This window comes from Mustela nivalis, assembly GCF_964662115.1.
Source record: "Mustela nivalis genome assembly, chromosome: 15".
In the NCBI taxonomy this organism is placed as follows: domain Eukaryota; kingdom Metazoa; phylum Chordata; class Mammalia; order Carnivora; family Mustelidae; genus Mustela; species Mustela nivalis.
The window spans coordinates 29711811-29730350 of NC_139034.1; the positions used below are offsets into that span (position 1 = coordinate 29711811).

The window sequence follows — 18540 nt, forward strand, 5'->3', positions numbered from 1 at the left end:
TACATTAACTGGAATTTAAATAAAAACTTAAAAAAAGGGCGCCTGGGTGGTTCAGTTGGTTAAGCGACTGCCTTCAGCTCAGGTCAAGATCCTGGAGTCCTAGGATCCAGCCCCCCATCCGGCTCTCTGCTCATTAGGGAGTCTGCTTCTCCCTCTGACCCTCCCCACTCTCATAGTCTTTCTCTCAAATAAATAAAATTTTTTTTTTTTTTAAAGATTTATTTGACAGAGATCACAAATAGGCAGAGAGGCAGGCAGAGAGAAGGGGGGGGGGGAAGCAGGCTCCCTGCTGAGCAGAGAGCCTGATGTGGGGCTCGATCCCAGGACCCTGGGATCATGACCTGAGCCGAAGGCAGAGGCTTTAACCCACTGAACCACCCAGGCGCCCCTCAAATAAATAAATCTTAAAAGGGGCGCCTGGGTGGCTCAGTGGGTTAAAGCCTCTGCCTTCTGCTGTCATGATCCCAGGCTCCTGGGGTCAAGCTCCACATTAGGCTCTCTGGCTGGCAGGGAGCCTGCTTCCTCCTCTCTCTCTGCCTACTTGTGATCTGTCAAATAAATAAATAAAATCTTAAAAAGAAAAAAGGCAATGTATCCCCATTTGAGATCTATGGATGGAAATTTTAGCAAGGGGTGAGAGGGAACATTGAATTTTCTGGCACATGTGAGAATTTTCAGGCATAGGCTGAACTTTCTGGCATGATACTTTAGGTGGACAAGTTAAACCTCCTGGTGGAGGGCTGACCTGGGGTCAGATAGCAGGAAGTTTCTAGGTCCCTGAAGGAGAAGGAAGGTACTGGGAAACAGATGAATACAGGTATGGAGGTCAGATTTCCTTTCCAATGAAAACTTCACCTCAGAGCTATCCTTATTCTTCATATATGTGAAAGCAGCAAGATATCTAGAGAACTGCATAAAATCAAGTCACTAGGATAAAACTTATTTCATTCTTTAATCTACTGGATATTATCTTCTTGAAAATGGGTCCTCTCACACTGAAGATTTGAATACTGCTAAAAAGACCTGTTGTAAGCCCACTGCAAGAAGGGAGACCTTAACATTTCATTCTCTAAGAGGCAGCGAATAATGAGTGTATAGGAATACAATAAACATATCTCAAAAAAGAATGATACAACTTTTATTTTCCATGGATTTTAAAGATATTTTTGCTACATAGTTATGTATTTTTATGAGATTATATTTTTTTCATTTGTATGAAGTTCAGCCTTATACAATTTTAAGGTGATATGTTTGGTAGTGTATCTATAATCTTTAAAAAGTTTAGAGTTTTTGGAATGTACAGTATATGAGGTAAAATCAAGATTACATTAAAAATTTTCTCCTCTGCATTGATTTTGCAGTGAGGCTCAAATGGCAAGTACACTATTAAATGACATTTACTATCAAAAATAGGAGTTCATTTGAGTTACTATGAAAAACATAAGCCACTGTAACTCCCACAGCGGCAATATTTTACCATTTTAGACATTCAACTATATAGAAATCTCTGGGCTATTACACTCAAACTCATTTGTACTGCCAAATGTGGCACTTTTAAGTTTCTAGAAAATAATCGCAATCACTGTTGTTTTGGGGGAAAGTTAGCCTATACATAAGAGATTAAATTTAAATAAAATGTAAACATACAGTATATTATAGTGACAGATCATTCTTACCACTTGGAAAGGCCAAGTTTATCCGTTTCTTTTTTGAACAAAGGTTAATGTTTTTTCTACAGCACAGATCATTTGACATAAAACAATTACAATACATGCCCATTCTAATATAAGAGAAATTCTTCAGAGATCTTCAAAGCACAAAACATATGTCCTTTTTTCAAAGACTGACAGAAGTGCTTAGTAATCACTAAAATGCTAACTTCAGCAACTAAAAATTAGTGATTCACTATCCTAAAATTCAAATAATAAATTAAAAAGGCTAGTTACAAGTGTTTTACAGATAACAGATGTGATAAAACAAGAATTTTAGATAGTTTCATTACAAACTGTATTATTACTGGCAGTCATCGACATCTATGCAAGATGTACAATGTGATACTTGACAAAATTCAATCTGATCATCCAATAACTCACAAATGCAAGCTCACAAAACATTAATGAATTATGCAATTGCAAAGTGCTCTAATGCAACATTAACCACATGCAATCAACAATTTGGAACAGTATCCAGACAGACATTACATTAAACATTAGTTTTTCAAGAAAGAAAGCAGCTTGAAGTTTACTGGTGCAAATTAATTTTGTCTTCAGATTTGGTGTTCCAAACAAAAAGGTTAGGTTTGATTATGAATTCTGATGGTGATGGCAGTAGTTATGGGAGAAGCAGCAAAACTTATGGGAGTTCTTCAAAATCAGTCTATTCCAGATAGATGGAGTGAGTGTGTGTGTGTGTGTGTATATATATATTTCTACACTTGGTAGGTATAGTTTATATAGATGCCATATACGTATATGCATGTCCTTATACACATACATATAGTTCAGAGGCTCACAAAAACCAAATTAAATAGGTTAGAAATTCAGAGTTTAATATGACTACTTTTAAAAAGTATAATCCCTCTGTTCTTTTCTCAAGACCTGAAGAAGTGCTTTTTGAATAAACATTAAAATATTTTTAGGCCAAGTAAACTGTCTGTGCTTTCTTTAAGTGATTTATCTGTGAATTCATGAATATATACTTGTAATGAAGAACTCCACATTTATCAAACAGAAGTTTCTTTTTTCATGCATATTCTTTCATCCAGTTTTTGACTGCTAAGCCCCTCCAGTTATTCATCATAATCCCACTTACCAAATAATTAAGACAAATGAGGAGGTAGAAATATAGCACTAGATTGCTTTCACAGCATCAGACTTTAACATTTTTTTAATAGCATGTTAGTGTAAATTTTAATCATTCTGACTTTTTCACTAGGTAATAACTTTAGAACAGATCAGGTTGTCACTGTTACACTCATGCTGACTGGTCAAAATATCAATTATATATTGTTGCCTCTTTGAAAGTTTGTTTTACAAGAAGGCATATTAAAAAAAAAAAAGAAAAAAAAAGAAAAATAAGGGGAAAAAGGAAAGAAAAAAGTCCCAACCAAACAAAAAACCAAAAATTTCTATTTCTGTGGCTTGCATTCTAATAAGGTGCCAGCCTCTACCTAATGATATAAGCATTGAAAATGGCAAAAATGATGTATTATAGTCTCAATGCCAGTGCTAAATGCCACTGTTTTTGTAAAAGCAATACAGAAATAATTTTAGTACATGACAAAATAAAATGTAATACAGTATTAAAAATAAAGTTATATTTTCACTTGATTACAAAGTACTGAATGATAAAGGCAATCAAAATGGAAAAGAAAGCAAACAGCACAAGGATGACGGCAGCACACTGCTCGTCACTTAGTGCGCGCCGGGTCCTTGTGTTTTCCACAGTGTCTCTGTTGGTGCTGGCTGGTGGGTCAGTCCTCTGAGAGATGAAGAGCACTGTTGTGCTATAGGGACCTACTAGGTCCTGATGCCCCACAGGGTCTTGGCACTGGCGAATGGCACACACACGGAAACGATATTCACAGTTCAGCTGAAGACTTGAATACCGGAATGAAGAGTCAGGACCTTTATAAATCTATTAATAAGAGAGTGGAAAAAGAATTACGTATGAAGGACAGGCAGAAAATACTTTACAACTGGCTAGTTTTAGAATTATTTTTGACATGGAAGCTAGTGAGTGCCACTGCTTTTATTATTAATTTTTAAAAAGATTTTATTTATCTGACAGAGGGCGAGAGATCACAAGTAGGCAGAGAAGGAGGCAGAGATAGAAAGGGGGAAGCAGGCTCCCTGCTGAACAGAGAGCCTGATTCGGGGCTTGATCCCAGGACCCTGAGATCGTGACCTGAGCCAAAGGCAGAGCTTAACCCAGTGAGCCACCCTGGTGCCCCTGCTTTTATCTTTTCTTTAAAAATTAATTAATTATTTTTTAAATTTATTTTCAGCATAACAGTATTCATTATTTTTGCACCATACCCAGTGCTCCATGCAATCCGTGCCCTCTATAATACCCACCACCTGGTTCCCCCAACTTTCCACCTCCCCGCCACTTCAAACCCCTCAGATTGTTTTTCAGAGTCCATAGTCTCTCATGGTTCACCTCCCCTTCCAATTTCCCCCAACTCCCTTCTCCTCGCTAACTCCTCATGTCCTCCATGCTATTTGTTATGCTCCACAAATAAGTGAAACCATATGATAACTGACTCTCTCTGCTTGACTTATTTCACTCAGCATAATCTCTTCCAGTCCCATCCATGTTGCTACGAAAGTTGGGTATTCATCCTTTCTGATGGAGGCATAATCTCCATCGTGTATATGGACCACATCTTCCTTATCCATTCGTCCATTGAAGGGCATCTTGGTTCTTTCCACGGTTTGGCGACTGTGGCCATTGCTGCTATAAACATTAGGGTACAGACGGCCCTTCTTTTCACTACATCTGTATCTTTGGGGTAAATACCCAGTAGTGCAATGGCAGGGTCATAGGGAAGCTCTATTTTTAATTTCTTGAGGAATCTCCACACTGTTCTCCAAAGAGGCTGCACCAACTTGCATTCCCACCAACAGTGGAAGAGGGCTCCCCTTTCTCCACATCCTCTCCAACACATGTTGTTTCCTGTCTTGCTAATTTTGGCCATTCTAACTGGTGTAAGGTGATATCTCAATGTGGTTTTAATTTGAATCTCCCTGATGGCTAGTGATGATGAACATTTTTTCATGAGTCTGATAGCCATTTGTATGTCTTCACTGGAGAAGTGTCTGTTCATATCTTCTGCTTTTATCTTTTAAATTACATTTAAAAATACCCATCTTTACATTAAAGAGCCTATCTGCTGTTATAAGGACAGGAGAAATTGGAAATGTAAGGATGTGAGATATATGGTCACAGAGCAAGCAAAATCAGCCCAAAGGCATTTCCTTGGTTTTCTCAAATGTAAGAAGTCAAACTTCTGTGAAATCATTCCATGAAAAGAGAAACTACATCTAATTATGTTTCCACATTATATATAAATCTATGTAAAACTGGCTTCTGTACAATTTCAAACATCTGCTGAAACAATGAATGAATGAATAAGGGGAGCTTTCTACAGCTGTCTATGGCAAATTATTTTATAAACTTTAAAGAAATCACTTACAATCACAGAACTGGATTTTAAACCCAAGTCCTCTGCCCATCCCTTAGAAAGGAAATAACAAGAATGGAATTCCTTGAATTTTCAAGAGAGTGCTAGCAATTAAGAGGATATGTATTGGGACTGGTCACTCCTGGGTCCAAGCACTACTCTGCCAGTTCACACTTCATTTGTCTTAGACCAATTACCTTAGTACAATGAAAATAATAGTTATGTTGTATGGTAATTATGAGACTGAAATAAATAAATACTCGTTGAAGGACTTAACACAGTCCCCAGCACATGGCAACTGTTCGGTATATGGAAGCCATAATTTCTGTTAATGAGCACCCCGCCACCCTAATTCTATAAATAAGAAAACGAAGGCTTATAGTGACTGCTCAGTTGAGTTCTTCCAGCTTGTTGGTGGACTGTAAGTGAGATAACCCAAACCTGGGCTAGTCTTCTTTCAAGCAATTTTACCTGCTTTTACCTGTACAACTGTGTTGTACATCTGAATTTTTATATACTGGTTTGCTCCTGAAGGAGCAAGGTTAAGAGCTTTGTCTCATTTTTTGTCTTCAGAATCCAGCATATAATTGGTACTTAAAGCCACTAAATTAGTGAATTATGTCAAAATGTGTGTCAGTTGGTGCTGAGAATATATAAAGAAGCTTGTACTGAAGGAAGTAAAACTTATAATGAAACAGAAAATGGTAAATACGCATTAGTTCTGAGAATGCAAATGAGCAATCCTGGGAGTGGGAATGTAGTAATGTTCACATCTGGAACATGGTAAAAGCAGTGATGTCAGTAAATCAGAAGGCTGTATTAGAAAGCAGTGTGAAAGAGTATACATACAATGAACCCAAAATAGAAAAATAAAAAGATCTGTCATATGGATGTAATAGGTGATATTTGTCTTTAAAATTTTCTTCACTTTCCGTTTACCTCCAAATGGGCATGGTAACATCAACAAATGGAATGAGGATGATAGGGTGAAGAGATCTGACAGAGGGGAAGAATATGTTCATAATACTGGTTGGAAATTTAGGTCTTACTCCACAGGAGCCTAGGTGTGTGATATTTACAACAGTGTTTAAGGAATCCTGATCATAAAGCTGAATGAGCGACTGAGGAAGTTGGGTACAATAGGGGTTCCTGCTGTATGAAAGCACAGGGATATGACGCTTTGGTATAGGTTTTATGGATCATTTTTAAAAATAATTTTTTTTTAAAGATTTATTTATTTATTTATTTGACAGAGAGAAATCACAAGCAGGCAGAGAGGCAGGCAGAGAGAGAGAGAGAGGAGGAAGCAGGCTCCCTGCTGAGCAGAGAGCCCGATGCGGGACTCGATCCCAGGACCCTGAGATCATGACCTGAGCCGAAGGCAGCGGCTTAACCACTGAGCCACCCAGGCGCCCTAAAAATAATTTTTATTCGAATAAGTGGGCAGGCAAAAAAAAATCTTTCAAGAGTTCAAAGCTTGGGGACCAAAACAATGTTAGTATTTATGACACTGATGAAGAGTTTGGAGAGGAGAGATTGGGAGGGAAGATAATGAAGTCAAGTTTTCAGTTTTGTGTTTCAGATGTTGGAAGGTAAACAGGGAGACACCTTAGATAACTGTAGGTACAGGACTGAAAAAAACAGATAAACTTGCTAAAGCTAATTTATAAAAATGATCATACATCTAAGTGAAGCTATTCAAAACAAGCCTCAAGCTTGAGATAAGGTGGATTTGGTCTGAGACAGAAATAACACCATTTCCACTCTTTCATTTCATACTGACAAGATAAAATTGTTGCGATCTTAGTAAACAGAAAAGGGCAAATAAAATTCTAATAAATTCATAATTTTTTTAGCTCGTAGCTATTGCTCACAGATGACTTAAAATTACAGATAATTAAAACAAAACAAAAATAAAACTGCTCTTTATATTTGCTACCAATCAACTATCCATTTATAGGCAGGGTATGGCAAATACCAAGTAAAGCAGATTTACAGTTAAGAAAATGGCAGATAAGAGATTACAATTTTCACTTTGCATTTTAGTAGAGAAATGCAGACTAAACTTAAGCTTGTCAAGTTTGTGCATGTTTAGCTAAGAACTCTGAAATAGTATGCCAACTGCAACAGAATTTTATAGGAAAACTTTTAAAGAAAGTTTAGATTTTTATACATTGGTATTTGTCCTTATTTTAGTTTTTTTTTAAAAGACTGTATTTATTTGAGAGAGAGAGAGAGAGAGCACGAGCAGTGGGGAGAGGCAGACGGAGAGGAAGAAGCAGACTTCTCACTGAGCAGAGAGCCCGATATGGGGCTCAATCTCAGGACCTGAGCAGAAGGCAGACGCTTAACTGAGCCATGCAAGATCCTCATCCTTATTTTAACTGTGAATATGTCACAGCATGAAAAAAATAACAAGTGTAGAAGAGGGGCCAATAAAAAGGAAACCAGTAACTTACCTATTTCTCTCTCTCCATATCCACACATTCTAGAAACCTACCTGGTTGGCTAGATTAATTTACAAAGTACTCATACAAAAAACCAAAATAGTCCTTTTTTATCCTTTAAGGATAAGTGAACATGTTTACTATCAAGCACAATCACTTTGAAGTTGTCATTACAAAGGAACAAATTCCATTTAAATATTTCTACTTTCAGTGTATGTTTCACATCCACATCTAATTTTACAATGAGTAATATGCACCATATATATTATTTATAGTAGTGTAAGAATGATTTTAACAATTTGTTACTTTTAGACTAAGTGCAGACTTGTTTATACCTTAAGGTTTATTTTGCATTGATTTCATTTAAAAGTAATGATTCATTATGATATATAATAAGGCATATCTTGTCACATAATATATATATATGACACATATGGTCACATATATGTCTATGACATGGCACATATGGTCATATATCCTCCTTCTGTAATTTATGAATATATTATTGCAAATACTTATTTCGTAATGATCAATACATAAAAAACCCCCTCAAAACAATGGAATATAGAAAAATAGCTGCATGGCTCTTGTCTATACCGTTCTTTTTGACTACTGCTAAGGGAGTTATATATGAACTTTGAATTTTAGAGCAGTTCTTAGGTTTATTGTGCATAAGCAGCACTTAGAACTTGAAAAAAAAGAAACAATCATGGGCCCTCTTCTTAGACATTCTGGTTCATTAGGTCTGTAGGCCACTCAGAGAGGCAATGTTTTTGGAAATCGAAGTTCAGAAGTTTAAGAAAAAAAAAAAAAAAAAAAAAAAAAAAAAAAAAAAAAAAAAGTAGAGAGTCCAACAAAGCCACTGTCCCAGTACCCATTCTCTGACACTGTCAACAGTACTGATTTTTGATGGAGTATCAAACTCTCCCTTACCCAATTCTTATATTTGGAAAAGCTTGCCTCATTATTATACTGCAGAAGAGGCCTCTGCTCTGGTTGGCTTAAATCCTGAAATAATCATTGGTTCAGGAATGGGTTTGCAATCTAAGTGCTTTCTCTTCTCTGAAAGTGAATGAGGTAGAGTTAAGTTCCTCCTGGCTAAGGGGAGTGACTGAAAACTGCGGAGAAAAATCAGGTCCCTGAAGACTTCACCGAGTTTCTGAATCAAGCAATCTCTGAAGCATGCTTACCTTCATGCTTCTCCCTAAGAGGATTTACACTTAATTGTGCTAGTCTGAGTTGGTTTTTCTGGTACTTGCAACATATTGAACTATGACACAGAAGTGCCTTAGGTACAGATTCCCAGATGGGGTGATCTGCTTTGATAACGGCTTTACTGTCCACCAGTATTTTTACTTCACCTTTCTGTACTACTTGAAATGCCATTTTGGAAAAAAGGACTTGCTTTTTAAAATGTATATACTTCCCTGAGGGGATTTTAGAGCCAGTAGATGCTTACCTTTGGTATGAATGTTCCCATGCAAATAGTCTTTCTCTTAATGCCAATAAGGTCAGCTATACTTTATATACGGGAGCTATGATGTGCCAGATAGGGAGGCAAGAGTCAAAGGGAGAGTGTGACTTTAGAGAATATGGGCAATGAGGTTCTACAGAACAGTGCATGGGGCAGCGAGAAGGCAGCAAAGAATTTTCTCAAAGTGGATCAAAAAGGGACAAAAGAAAGGACAAATGTAAAAAAATCAATTTGTTTCTATTTTTTCCTTCTATGTCCCTCCAACTTTGGCCCAGGGTCATGAGTCCTTGCTGCTGCCAGGGGAATTTGTTTCCAGATCCCTAATACCAGCAACAATATAGGTTAAACAGGTTTTTACAGGCTAGTTTAGAAACTCAACCACCAACTTATAAGAACTAACCCTATCTTAAAAACATCAGCCATTGCTACTGCTATAGAATACAGACCACAGGACCTGGCTTCCTTAACTACACACTCCATCCGTGAGGCTTACTCAAGTCACACTTCAGAGTTCATGGCTCTTTCTAAGCTCCCTAGTGCCACCATGTTCCCCTCTGCCTGCCCTCACTTAAATGGCACTCCTTTTAGAAAACATTCCAAGGTCCAGCTGGAATAATTACTTCCTTTTCATAAAGTAGGTTTTATCTTTATTATGACATTTTGTTTGGCAATGTAAAGTGTCACACTTATAAAATTTCTGCTTGCTTGTAAAATTCTAAACAACTTTGAAATCAGAACAGTAATTTATTAATATTGTACCCTATAATTCTTTATATATGGTATTTAATAGATGTGTGCTGAGTATTAAATAAATTTTAAGTAAAATATTAAATTCCATGAATGAAACTGAACTCTTAAAAAAGCAACCTTCAAACTTTTGGAGTATAGCTTGCCAATAAATTGTAAAATCTTATAAACATTTAAGAGATTTAGATGAGCAAATATACTATGAGGGTCTAAGGAAATCAGTATTTCCAGTTTTTTTTTAAAAGATTTTATTTATTTATTTGACAGACAGAGATCACAAGTAGGCAGAGAGGCAGGCAGAGAGAGGGGGGAAGCAGGCTCCCTACTAAGCAGAGAGCCAGATGTGGGACTCAATCCCAGGACCCTGGGATCATGACCCGAGCCGAAGGCAGAGGCTTTAACCCACTGAGCCACCCAGGTGCCCCAGTATTTCAAGTTTTATGGCATGCTTACAATCTTAAGTAAAAGTGATGACAGGGTTAATTTAGCTTTTAAGTTAAATTAGAATTAGCATTTGCTGTTTCATGTAGTGATACGTTTATTAAAATTCATACACTACTCAAATGTGGGGTCCCTATTTCCTTTAAGCATGTAATGCAATTACACTTTTTTAATATTAATTTTGCTTCCTCCTTGGAAGGAAACGCGCTTATCTGTAAATTATATTCAAATTTGATTATGTCAATTTGCAGATGGCTTAATAAAGAAAAACAACTACATGCCAACTTTAATCTGACTCTTTGGGGCTTTTTGTAATTTCACTTAGGAAATAACACTTCCAGGGATGACTGGGTGGCTCAGTCGGTTAAGCGACTCCTTTCGGCTTGGGTCATGATCCCAGGGTCCTGGGATCCAGTCCCACACTGGCCTCCTTGCTCAGCTGGCAGCCTGCTTCTCCCTCTGCCTGCTGCTCCCCCTGCTTGTGCTTTCTCTGACAAATAAATGAAATCTTAAAAAAGAAAGGAAAGAGAAGAAAAGAAAAAATACTTTCATACTTAACAAAAAGAAAGAAAAAATTATATTGAAAAATATTCTATTCTTAATAGCTGTAATAGCATGAGAGTACAATAAAACAGATGAATGACTGATTTCCTGGTGGGAAAAGAAAATACAAGATGCTCAAATGAAAACCACCCAGCTTAAAAGCACTCAAGATCAAGAAGGTTGACAGAAAAAAAGGGAGAATCAGATGAAATGTTTATAGAAAGTAGGTTTTTGAGTTGGATAAAAATGACTTCTTTACAAAAGATACAGTGAATACTGGCAACTTCCTGCTTCATCTCACTGCTGTTTTCCCTCTACCAGAAAGCCTTCTCTGAAACTTTTTGGCCAGGTAGGTGAACTTCTGCTAAGCTTCCATAATGACTATTATCATATTTACAACACTACCTTGTAATTATGATCATTACTAGTATTGTGAAAGCCTCCTTCATGCTCTCTACTTCTACCCGTGTCCCATTCTAGCCAAAATGACCTTGTGTGACTACTCTGGTAAAAATCCTCTATTGGTTTCTCATTTTACATGGAATAAAAAAGTTACAGTGTGGCCTATAATGCTCTATGTGACCTTCATACCATTCATAGATCTTCAAAATTAACTACTCGACTTCATCTACTATTTTCCCCATTGCTCACACAACCCCATACTGGCCTCCTTGTTCATTAAATTTAACAAGCATGTTCCTACCTCTTAGAACACTATTCTCATATTCATCTCCTTTGGGTCTCTGACTGTCACCTCACTGTCCTATATGAGATAGCACTAGCTTTCTCTACTCCCAAGAGTACTTATTCCTTTTACCCAGTTTTATTTATTCTCCACTGTACTTATCACTATTGTATGATATACTAATGTATTTATTTGCAGTATCTTTTTCTACTAAATATAAAAGCCAGAGGCAAGAACTTTTCATTCAGTGTTATATATGCTGAGTGCCTGGCACACAGTTTAATAAATTCTTGTCAAATGAATGAATCATCTGTTAAATATATAAAAAAAAGATACTTAAAAAAGATTTTGAATCCTGAGATACTGTGTAGTTACTAATCTTTGGAACACAGTAAATACTGAATAAATGTTTTTGAGTTACGAAGATAAAGAGTCAAATCTTGCACTGCAAATACATAAAAATGAGGAAGATAAAAATAAGTATCCACAGAATTACATCTTTGCACATACCTGTTTAAATTCTGAATCTTTCCCCAACATAACTTGAAGACTGTAAATAACTGGATCACCTTTCATTGGCTGTAAACATTCCCATGTAATTTCACAAATGTGGTCATTTATTTTCTCTATTTTGGGGGCTGTAGAAAACAAATACAAATACTTGACTTTTAGCTTGGCACATCACATAGACTCTTTCAACAAACCTTTAAAACTCAGTTAAATACCTGGATTTTTGAGATTTGCAGAGACATGATTAATGGTTCACTCTTCCTATCTACAGACCATATAATCTACATGTGCTACAATGGTCAGATTGACTAAAAGATCTGCCAAGATAAGCACTGTTTTCATTGAGTTAGAAAGCCAAAAGGAGTTATCTCAGTTCTAAAACAACATTAATGGTGTTTCTAAGAGTATACCTAATATACGAAATTTTGTAATTTAAGAAATCTCTTAAATTGAAAAAGAAGTTGAAAAATACCCCTCATTGCTTGATATAAAACTGCTTTGCTCAATAGTGGGGTACAAAGGGTTAAAATCAGTAATAATCATAAGGCTAAGAGACATAACTGGATGATAAAACAGAAAGAGGACTCAGTAAAACTCCATCAACATTATTAGAAAAGTATTCAAGAACAGTCCTGCTAACTGTGGATCTGCTTAACAAATGACACATATTAAGTATACGATCCAGGACACTGTACTAAATAGAAATCTCTTTGATTTTTCTTCAGTGTGAGGAATGTCAGTGATTTTGGCTAAATATACAAATTCCAATCCTTGCCAGGGTCATTTTAAAATAAGAACCCCTCAAAAATTAATTTTAAAGATATCTGTATATACAAATGTGTGAATGTGTGTGCAAATTTGATTTAAAAAATTCAAGTTAACTAAGAAAGTATTTATGTTTTCCTTAACAGGCGACCTGGCATTCTCCCTGAAATCTGAATGAATGAAATATTAACAACTCAAAACAATTCAAGTTTATGATTTTATTCTTTAAGTAACAATAGCAGAAACTGCAAGTGACCCTATTAGAAACCAGCATCATCTATTCAAATTAGTATTTTTATGTTAGATTAAAAAGATTAGTGAAAAAATCCAGTACTTGTCTGAGTATCAATGAGCTAGATAAAATAGCTTTTATTATTGAGTGAAACTCTCAGTAGATGGGTTTGTCTACATAATTTCTTTTTTATAATTTAAATGTACACATACTGGATGATAAATTACAATAACAGCACATAAAGCTATTTATGAAGATGCACTTAAAATTAATTTATTATTAAAGAACATAATTTAAGGATGTATAACTTACCTTTCAAGGCAGCTGGGACAGATTTTGGAGTAGTAAAAATATATTCTTGGGAGAGAGGACCTTCCCCTGCTTCATTACAAGCTTGAATACAGAATTTGTAGGATGTTGACTCATTAAGTCTTTGTACTTTGTATGTATGACATGGACCTCTGTATAAGGATACAAACCTAAAATGGAAATGACTCTTGTTAAAAAAAAACCCTTAACTATCTTATGAAAAATACTCAAAACTATTTAAAAAGTACAGTTTGGACATTATTTAGCAATATAAGTTATTCATAGAATTCAATGCCAGGAATGCTTTGTCACTCCAAATAAGTCTATTTTTTTATGAGATGATGAAAATCACAGGACTGGTAAATTTCCTAATTTGTCATGGTTTTCTGAAAAATTACTGCTGAATTTTGTGTCCGATCATAGTAACTTTTCATGCTTTTGGTAAAGCTTTGTCTCGAATTGCTATCTTTTAATGTTCATAAATTTTTAAAGATACTCAGAATACCACAATTTTCATTAGTCTTAGGCATACAATTTGTTATATTTAAAAAAAGAGAACCCTCAATTTCTAGGCATAATTGCAGCTGATTTGTTGATGTCTTCTCGAGATTTACACAACAGTATGAAAGAATGTATAATTTGCCATATATTATCCACTTGAACTGTTTAATGGAAAGTTTGACTTCATATATGTTATCTGTAAGTTCAATTGTTCCCCAATACTTTTGGTTGGCTATTTTAAAGTTTTTGGAAATTGGGGAATGAGTAATGGAATGAATGCTCACATAGTTCTAATAGTCTGAAAACTGTAGTCAGGTTAAAAATGAAAAAAATAGTTAATGACCTGCAGTAACAATATTTCCAAGAAGCAGTAATTAGATAAGCCTTGCATTTTTAATCTCCCCATTTTTTTTTTTTTTAAAGGATAGGAGGAAAAACAACCACTACTGAAAAAGCTAAATAATGACAAAACCTGTGGTCAAGAACAGCTGAAATAGTATTAAGATACTGGGGCACCTGGGTGGCTCAGTGGGTCAAAGCCTCTGGCTTTGACTCAGGTCATGATCCCAGGGTCCTGGGATCGAGTCCTGCTTTGGGCTCTCTGCTCAGCAGGGAGCCTGCTTCCTCTCTCTCTCTCTGCCTGCCTCTCAGTCTACTTGTGATCTCTGTCAAATAAATAAATAAAATCCCATTTATTTATTTATTTATTTATTTTTAAAAAGATTTTATTTATTTATTTGACAGAGAGAGATGCAAAGAGGCAGGCAGAGAGAGAGAAGAGGAAGCAGTCTCCCTGCTGAGCAGAGAGCCCGATGTGGGACTCGATCCCGGGACCCTGGGATCATGACCTGAGCTGAAGGCAACGGCTTAACCCACTGAGCCACCCATGCGCCCAAATAAATAAAATCTTTAACAAAAATAGAATTAAGATACTATCCCACAGCAAATGTAAATAGTTGTGAAAAATCAAAGGGAAAGAGATTAACTACAGGTATTATTACCTTGATTTATTAACTTTCGACAGCAAACATAATATAATAGGTTTTATTTTTCACAGCCAGTAACTTACCATTCTCTAGGTGACAGCTAAACACTAATTAAGCTTAATGTTCTAGCCTATTAATATAATCTATATTTAATGGAATCTTTATTCTATTACACTTCAATCAAACATGAATTAGACCCATTTTTAGTAAACCTTCTTGCAATACCCTAAACGTAAATGCTACAAAGGGAATGAAAATAATTTAAGAATTCATCACTCAATGATATTAACATGTATTAAAGATAAATGGCTATACCAAAAATCTGTAGCAAGGCAAAGAATCTCCTTCTAGAAATAAGACTTTACAAAGTGAACATAAAATTCTGCCAACGGCAAAGGCTAATATTCATGGAGGCACAGATTTCAGAAAATGATCAATATTGTTTGCTCTGCATAATGCTCTTACTGGTGATAGAGTATGCTTAATTTCATATGTTATTTTAAATATGTAAATACCTCTGAGAGTACTTATGTACAAGTACCATGAATATTTCCATTACTGAATATTTGGCTAACATGCAAACAAAAAACAAAGTGGGAAAACTTAGGGAAGAACTGCTAATAGCATTCTGAATCCGTAAGATACACAAATTGTTTCTCATAAGCTGAATGAAAAGTAGAAAAGTAAAATTTGAATTCTTAAACTATTAGAAGAATAACACCTGTGGAGGGTATATGTCATTGTTTACATGGGATATAATGTCAGTAAACGGCCTCAGATTTGCATCTGAATAACTTATATTACACATATTTTGATTTATAATAAAAAATGATTTAGTGGGATAATATATGGCATGGATGTAATGAAAATGTAAAAGATGGCAGCAAAGACAAGAACCCAAGTAGCAAGGGGACTGGCTAATAATCAGAGAGTAAATAAACAAGACGTGACAGCGAGGAACTGAACTGTATTTACTGTGTGCAGGCCCTGTGACAGGGTGTGGTGGAAACTGAGACATAATCCCTACCCTCAAGGATCTCAGAGGCCTTAAACCAATCAATCATTTACTAACAAAACTGCCTCTGCGGGAAATAAAGGCTGAAGGGCTTTGTTGTAGCAAAGATTATGTTTCTTTTACCTGCATGAATAGAGTAAATGGATTAGAGAAGAAAGCCAAAGAATAGCCCACTTAATTTTTCTCTTGGCATCCCACTCACAAGTTATGAACAGGAAATTGTCACTATATCTTCTGGTGTTTTGAAAACAGCACATTTAAAATTATTTCTTATCAGAACTCTAATCTCGTTTTTGAAAACTAATTTTATTTACTTCTACTGTTAAAACTGATATGCCTAAGAAACTATATAAAGAAGCAATTAAGAACACCTACCTTCCATTCTTATCCTCCATCTGAAGGTGGTACTGAACAGAATCTGTTGACAGTGTTTTTGGGGTTCCTTCTCCCCATTTCAGCTTAAGGTTCTGGTGGCTGAAGGCAACACACTCCAGACGAGGTGGATCAGGAGGGAGGGGCTTAGTTTTTAATTTTATCATGTGGCTGAAAGGACCAGCTCCAAGGCTATTCAAGGCTTGAATTCGTATTCTAAGTGCCACATTAAGAAAAAAAAAATCAATTTATGATTATTCTATTTAAAGTTTCTCTCTGGATTAGGCAAAAATTAACATAGTTTGTAGAGTATACCTGTATGTTGTATCTGGTTGCAAATTGTCTATAATATAGCTTGTAACCTTTCCAACTGCTAAGGGCTGTTTATCTCCCAAGTCTATGCTGTAGGCAAGGATTTCTGAACCATGGTCACAAGGCTTTTCCCAGCTTATTGCAAGGCATGTAGAAGGTGAATAATGGGGATTTTCTATATCATCATCATTTATTTCTTGAAGACAAGTCACAATAGCAGGAACTGACGGTGGAGTCACACAGGCTACTACATCACTGAAAGGCCCTGCACCCACAATACTCAGAGCCTACAAATAAACAGAGCCCATAAATTAACAAAAACATGACCAACCAAATGTTCACAGAACACAAAACTCCGGCTAGAGCAGAAAGGCCCTGACCACCTTTACCTGGACTCTGCAATAATAGGTAGTTGCTGGTGAAAGTCCTTTTAATTCATAACTGAGACCGGGCCCACAGTAACACATCTGCATACTTCCTTCCACGCCTCCCCACTCCAATCGATATTCAGTGACATCAGTTCCATTACTCAAAGGGACCTTTAAATTAAGAAAGGGAAAAGGTCTTAAGTCTTGACATTGATTAAATGGGTTTTGGGCAAAAATGTTCTTTGCCTGAGCATATAAAAAACCAAATTGCTTTTGAATTTCTTTAAAATGTTTAAGTAGAATTAAAACTGTTCAATATTACATTTTTATTCATTAAAGTAACCTGAATGTAAGATTGGCCAAAAAATATTAATATATATTGGCCAACAAAATAAAACTGTTTTCAATTAGAAGTCAAAATATGGCTGAATCACTTCAGAAAGAGAATTTTAAGTAAATATTCTTCAAAATAATCCTATCAAGTAATATAAATGTTAAATCATGTAAGGACATTTTCTTTGTTAAATTTCAAAGGAAACTGAAAATGTAATATATACAATAAACAAGTGGAGATAATAAATATAAGAGAAATAGTATTATAGTGATACCTACAAATGTTTGTTCTTAACATTAAACTCACCAGTGGCTAAATACCTCAGTAATGAGACACAGCCTTTGAAAAAAATACGAAGCACATCATGAACAAGAAACTATATACTTGTAACGCATATATACCTTACTTAAATGCTTTGAAGAGAAAAAAAAATCCACTTTTACCACATGAATTTTACAGGACTTAACCGTTTGCATAATTTAGGAAATTAAATGAAGAGGATCTCTATTCTTTTATATGAACTATTCTAATCATTTAAAGTAAGTCAATGGGAATTACAATACCTCCCAATTTACTTGGGCACAAGTTGCAGATCTACATGTAACCTGAGGAGGCTTGCATTGATCTGGTGGTCCAGGGGCTGTAGTAATATCACACTTTTCTGAAAATGGTCCAAACTAGAAAAAAAAAAATATAGCCAGTGTTTTCATTTTTTACACACTGATTGCATAGCTCTCCATAAATATTCATAAAAATAAGTAAATACATTATCCATCTTCTTTAAGACTAACTGGTCATAACTCCAAAAGCATTCACAGAAAAGAAAAAGATTTAATGATCATGGAAGTCACTGTGGGGTGTTTTAAAGTTTTGATATTTTGTGTTTTCTTCTGCTCTTTTTCCTTCATGAACTGCTTCTGTAAGAAGGGCAGGGAATCAGGGAATTAGGAATGTGGAATGAGTCAGAAGAAATTATATGAGTAAAGACAAGGATGACAGTTAAAGGTATGGGAGGTGGTAGGCATAAATTATATCTTAAGATTTTATTTATTTGAGAGAGAGAGAGAGAGAGAACACATAGGAGGACAGCAGGAGGAAAGGCAGAGGGAGAGGAGGAGGTAGGCCCTCCACTAAGCATGGAGCCGGATGTATGGCTTGGTCCCAGGACCCTGGGATCATGACCTGAGCCAAAGGCAGATGCTTAACCAACTGAGCCACCCAGGTGCCCCAAAATTTAGAACAGTTTTAAAAAAAGAGTCTAAAATATATATTCTTTGGAAATGCAGAAAGCAAGTATTAATTTGACAAATTATC

General features: G+C 35.8%; 1 protein-coding gene across 5 annotated transcripts in view; it reads right to left on the reverse strand.

Annotated features, from left to right (window-relative positions):
- Window positions 1–1116: 1116 nt before the first annotated feature.
- Window positions 1117–18540, reverse strand: part of FNDC3A (fibronectin type III domain containing 3A) — a 173755-nt gene continuing 156331 nt past the window's right edge. For all 5 annotated transcript variants that reach the window (XM_082701580.1, XM_082701578.1, XM_082701579.1 and 2 more), the window contains 7 exons: window positions 17790–17903; window positions 16914–17063; window positions 16528–16811; window positions 16216–16428; window positions 13342–13508; window positions 12033–12160; window positions 1117–3636 (listed from right to left, as the gene is read on the reverse strand). In XM_082701580.1, the coding sequence (XP_082557706.1) occupies window positions 3322–3636; window positions 12033–12160; window positions 13342–13508; window positions 16216–16428; window positions 16528–16811; window positions 16914–17063; window positions 17790–17903 (1371 nt within the window). In that variant the 3' untranslated portion in view covers window positions 1117–3321. The remainder of the gene's footprint in view (window positions 3637–12032; window positions 12161–13341; window positions 13509–16215; window positions 16429–16527; window positions 16812–16913; window positions 17064–17789; window positions 17904–18540) is intronic.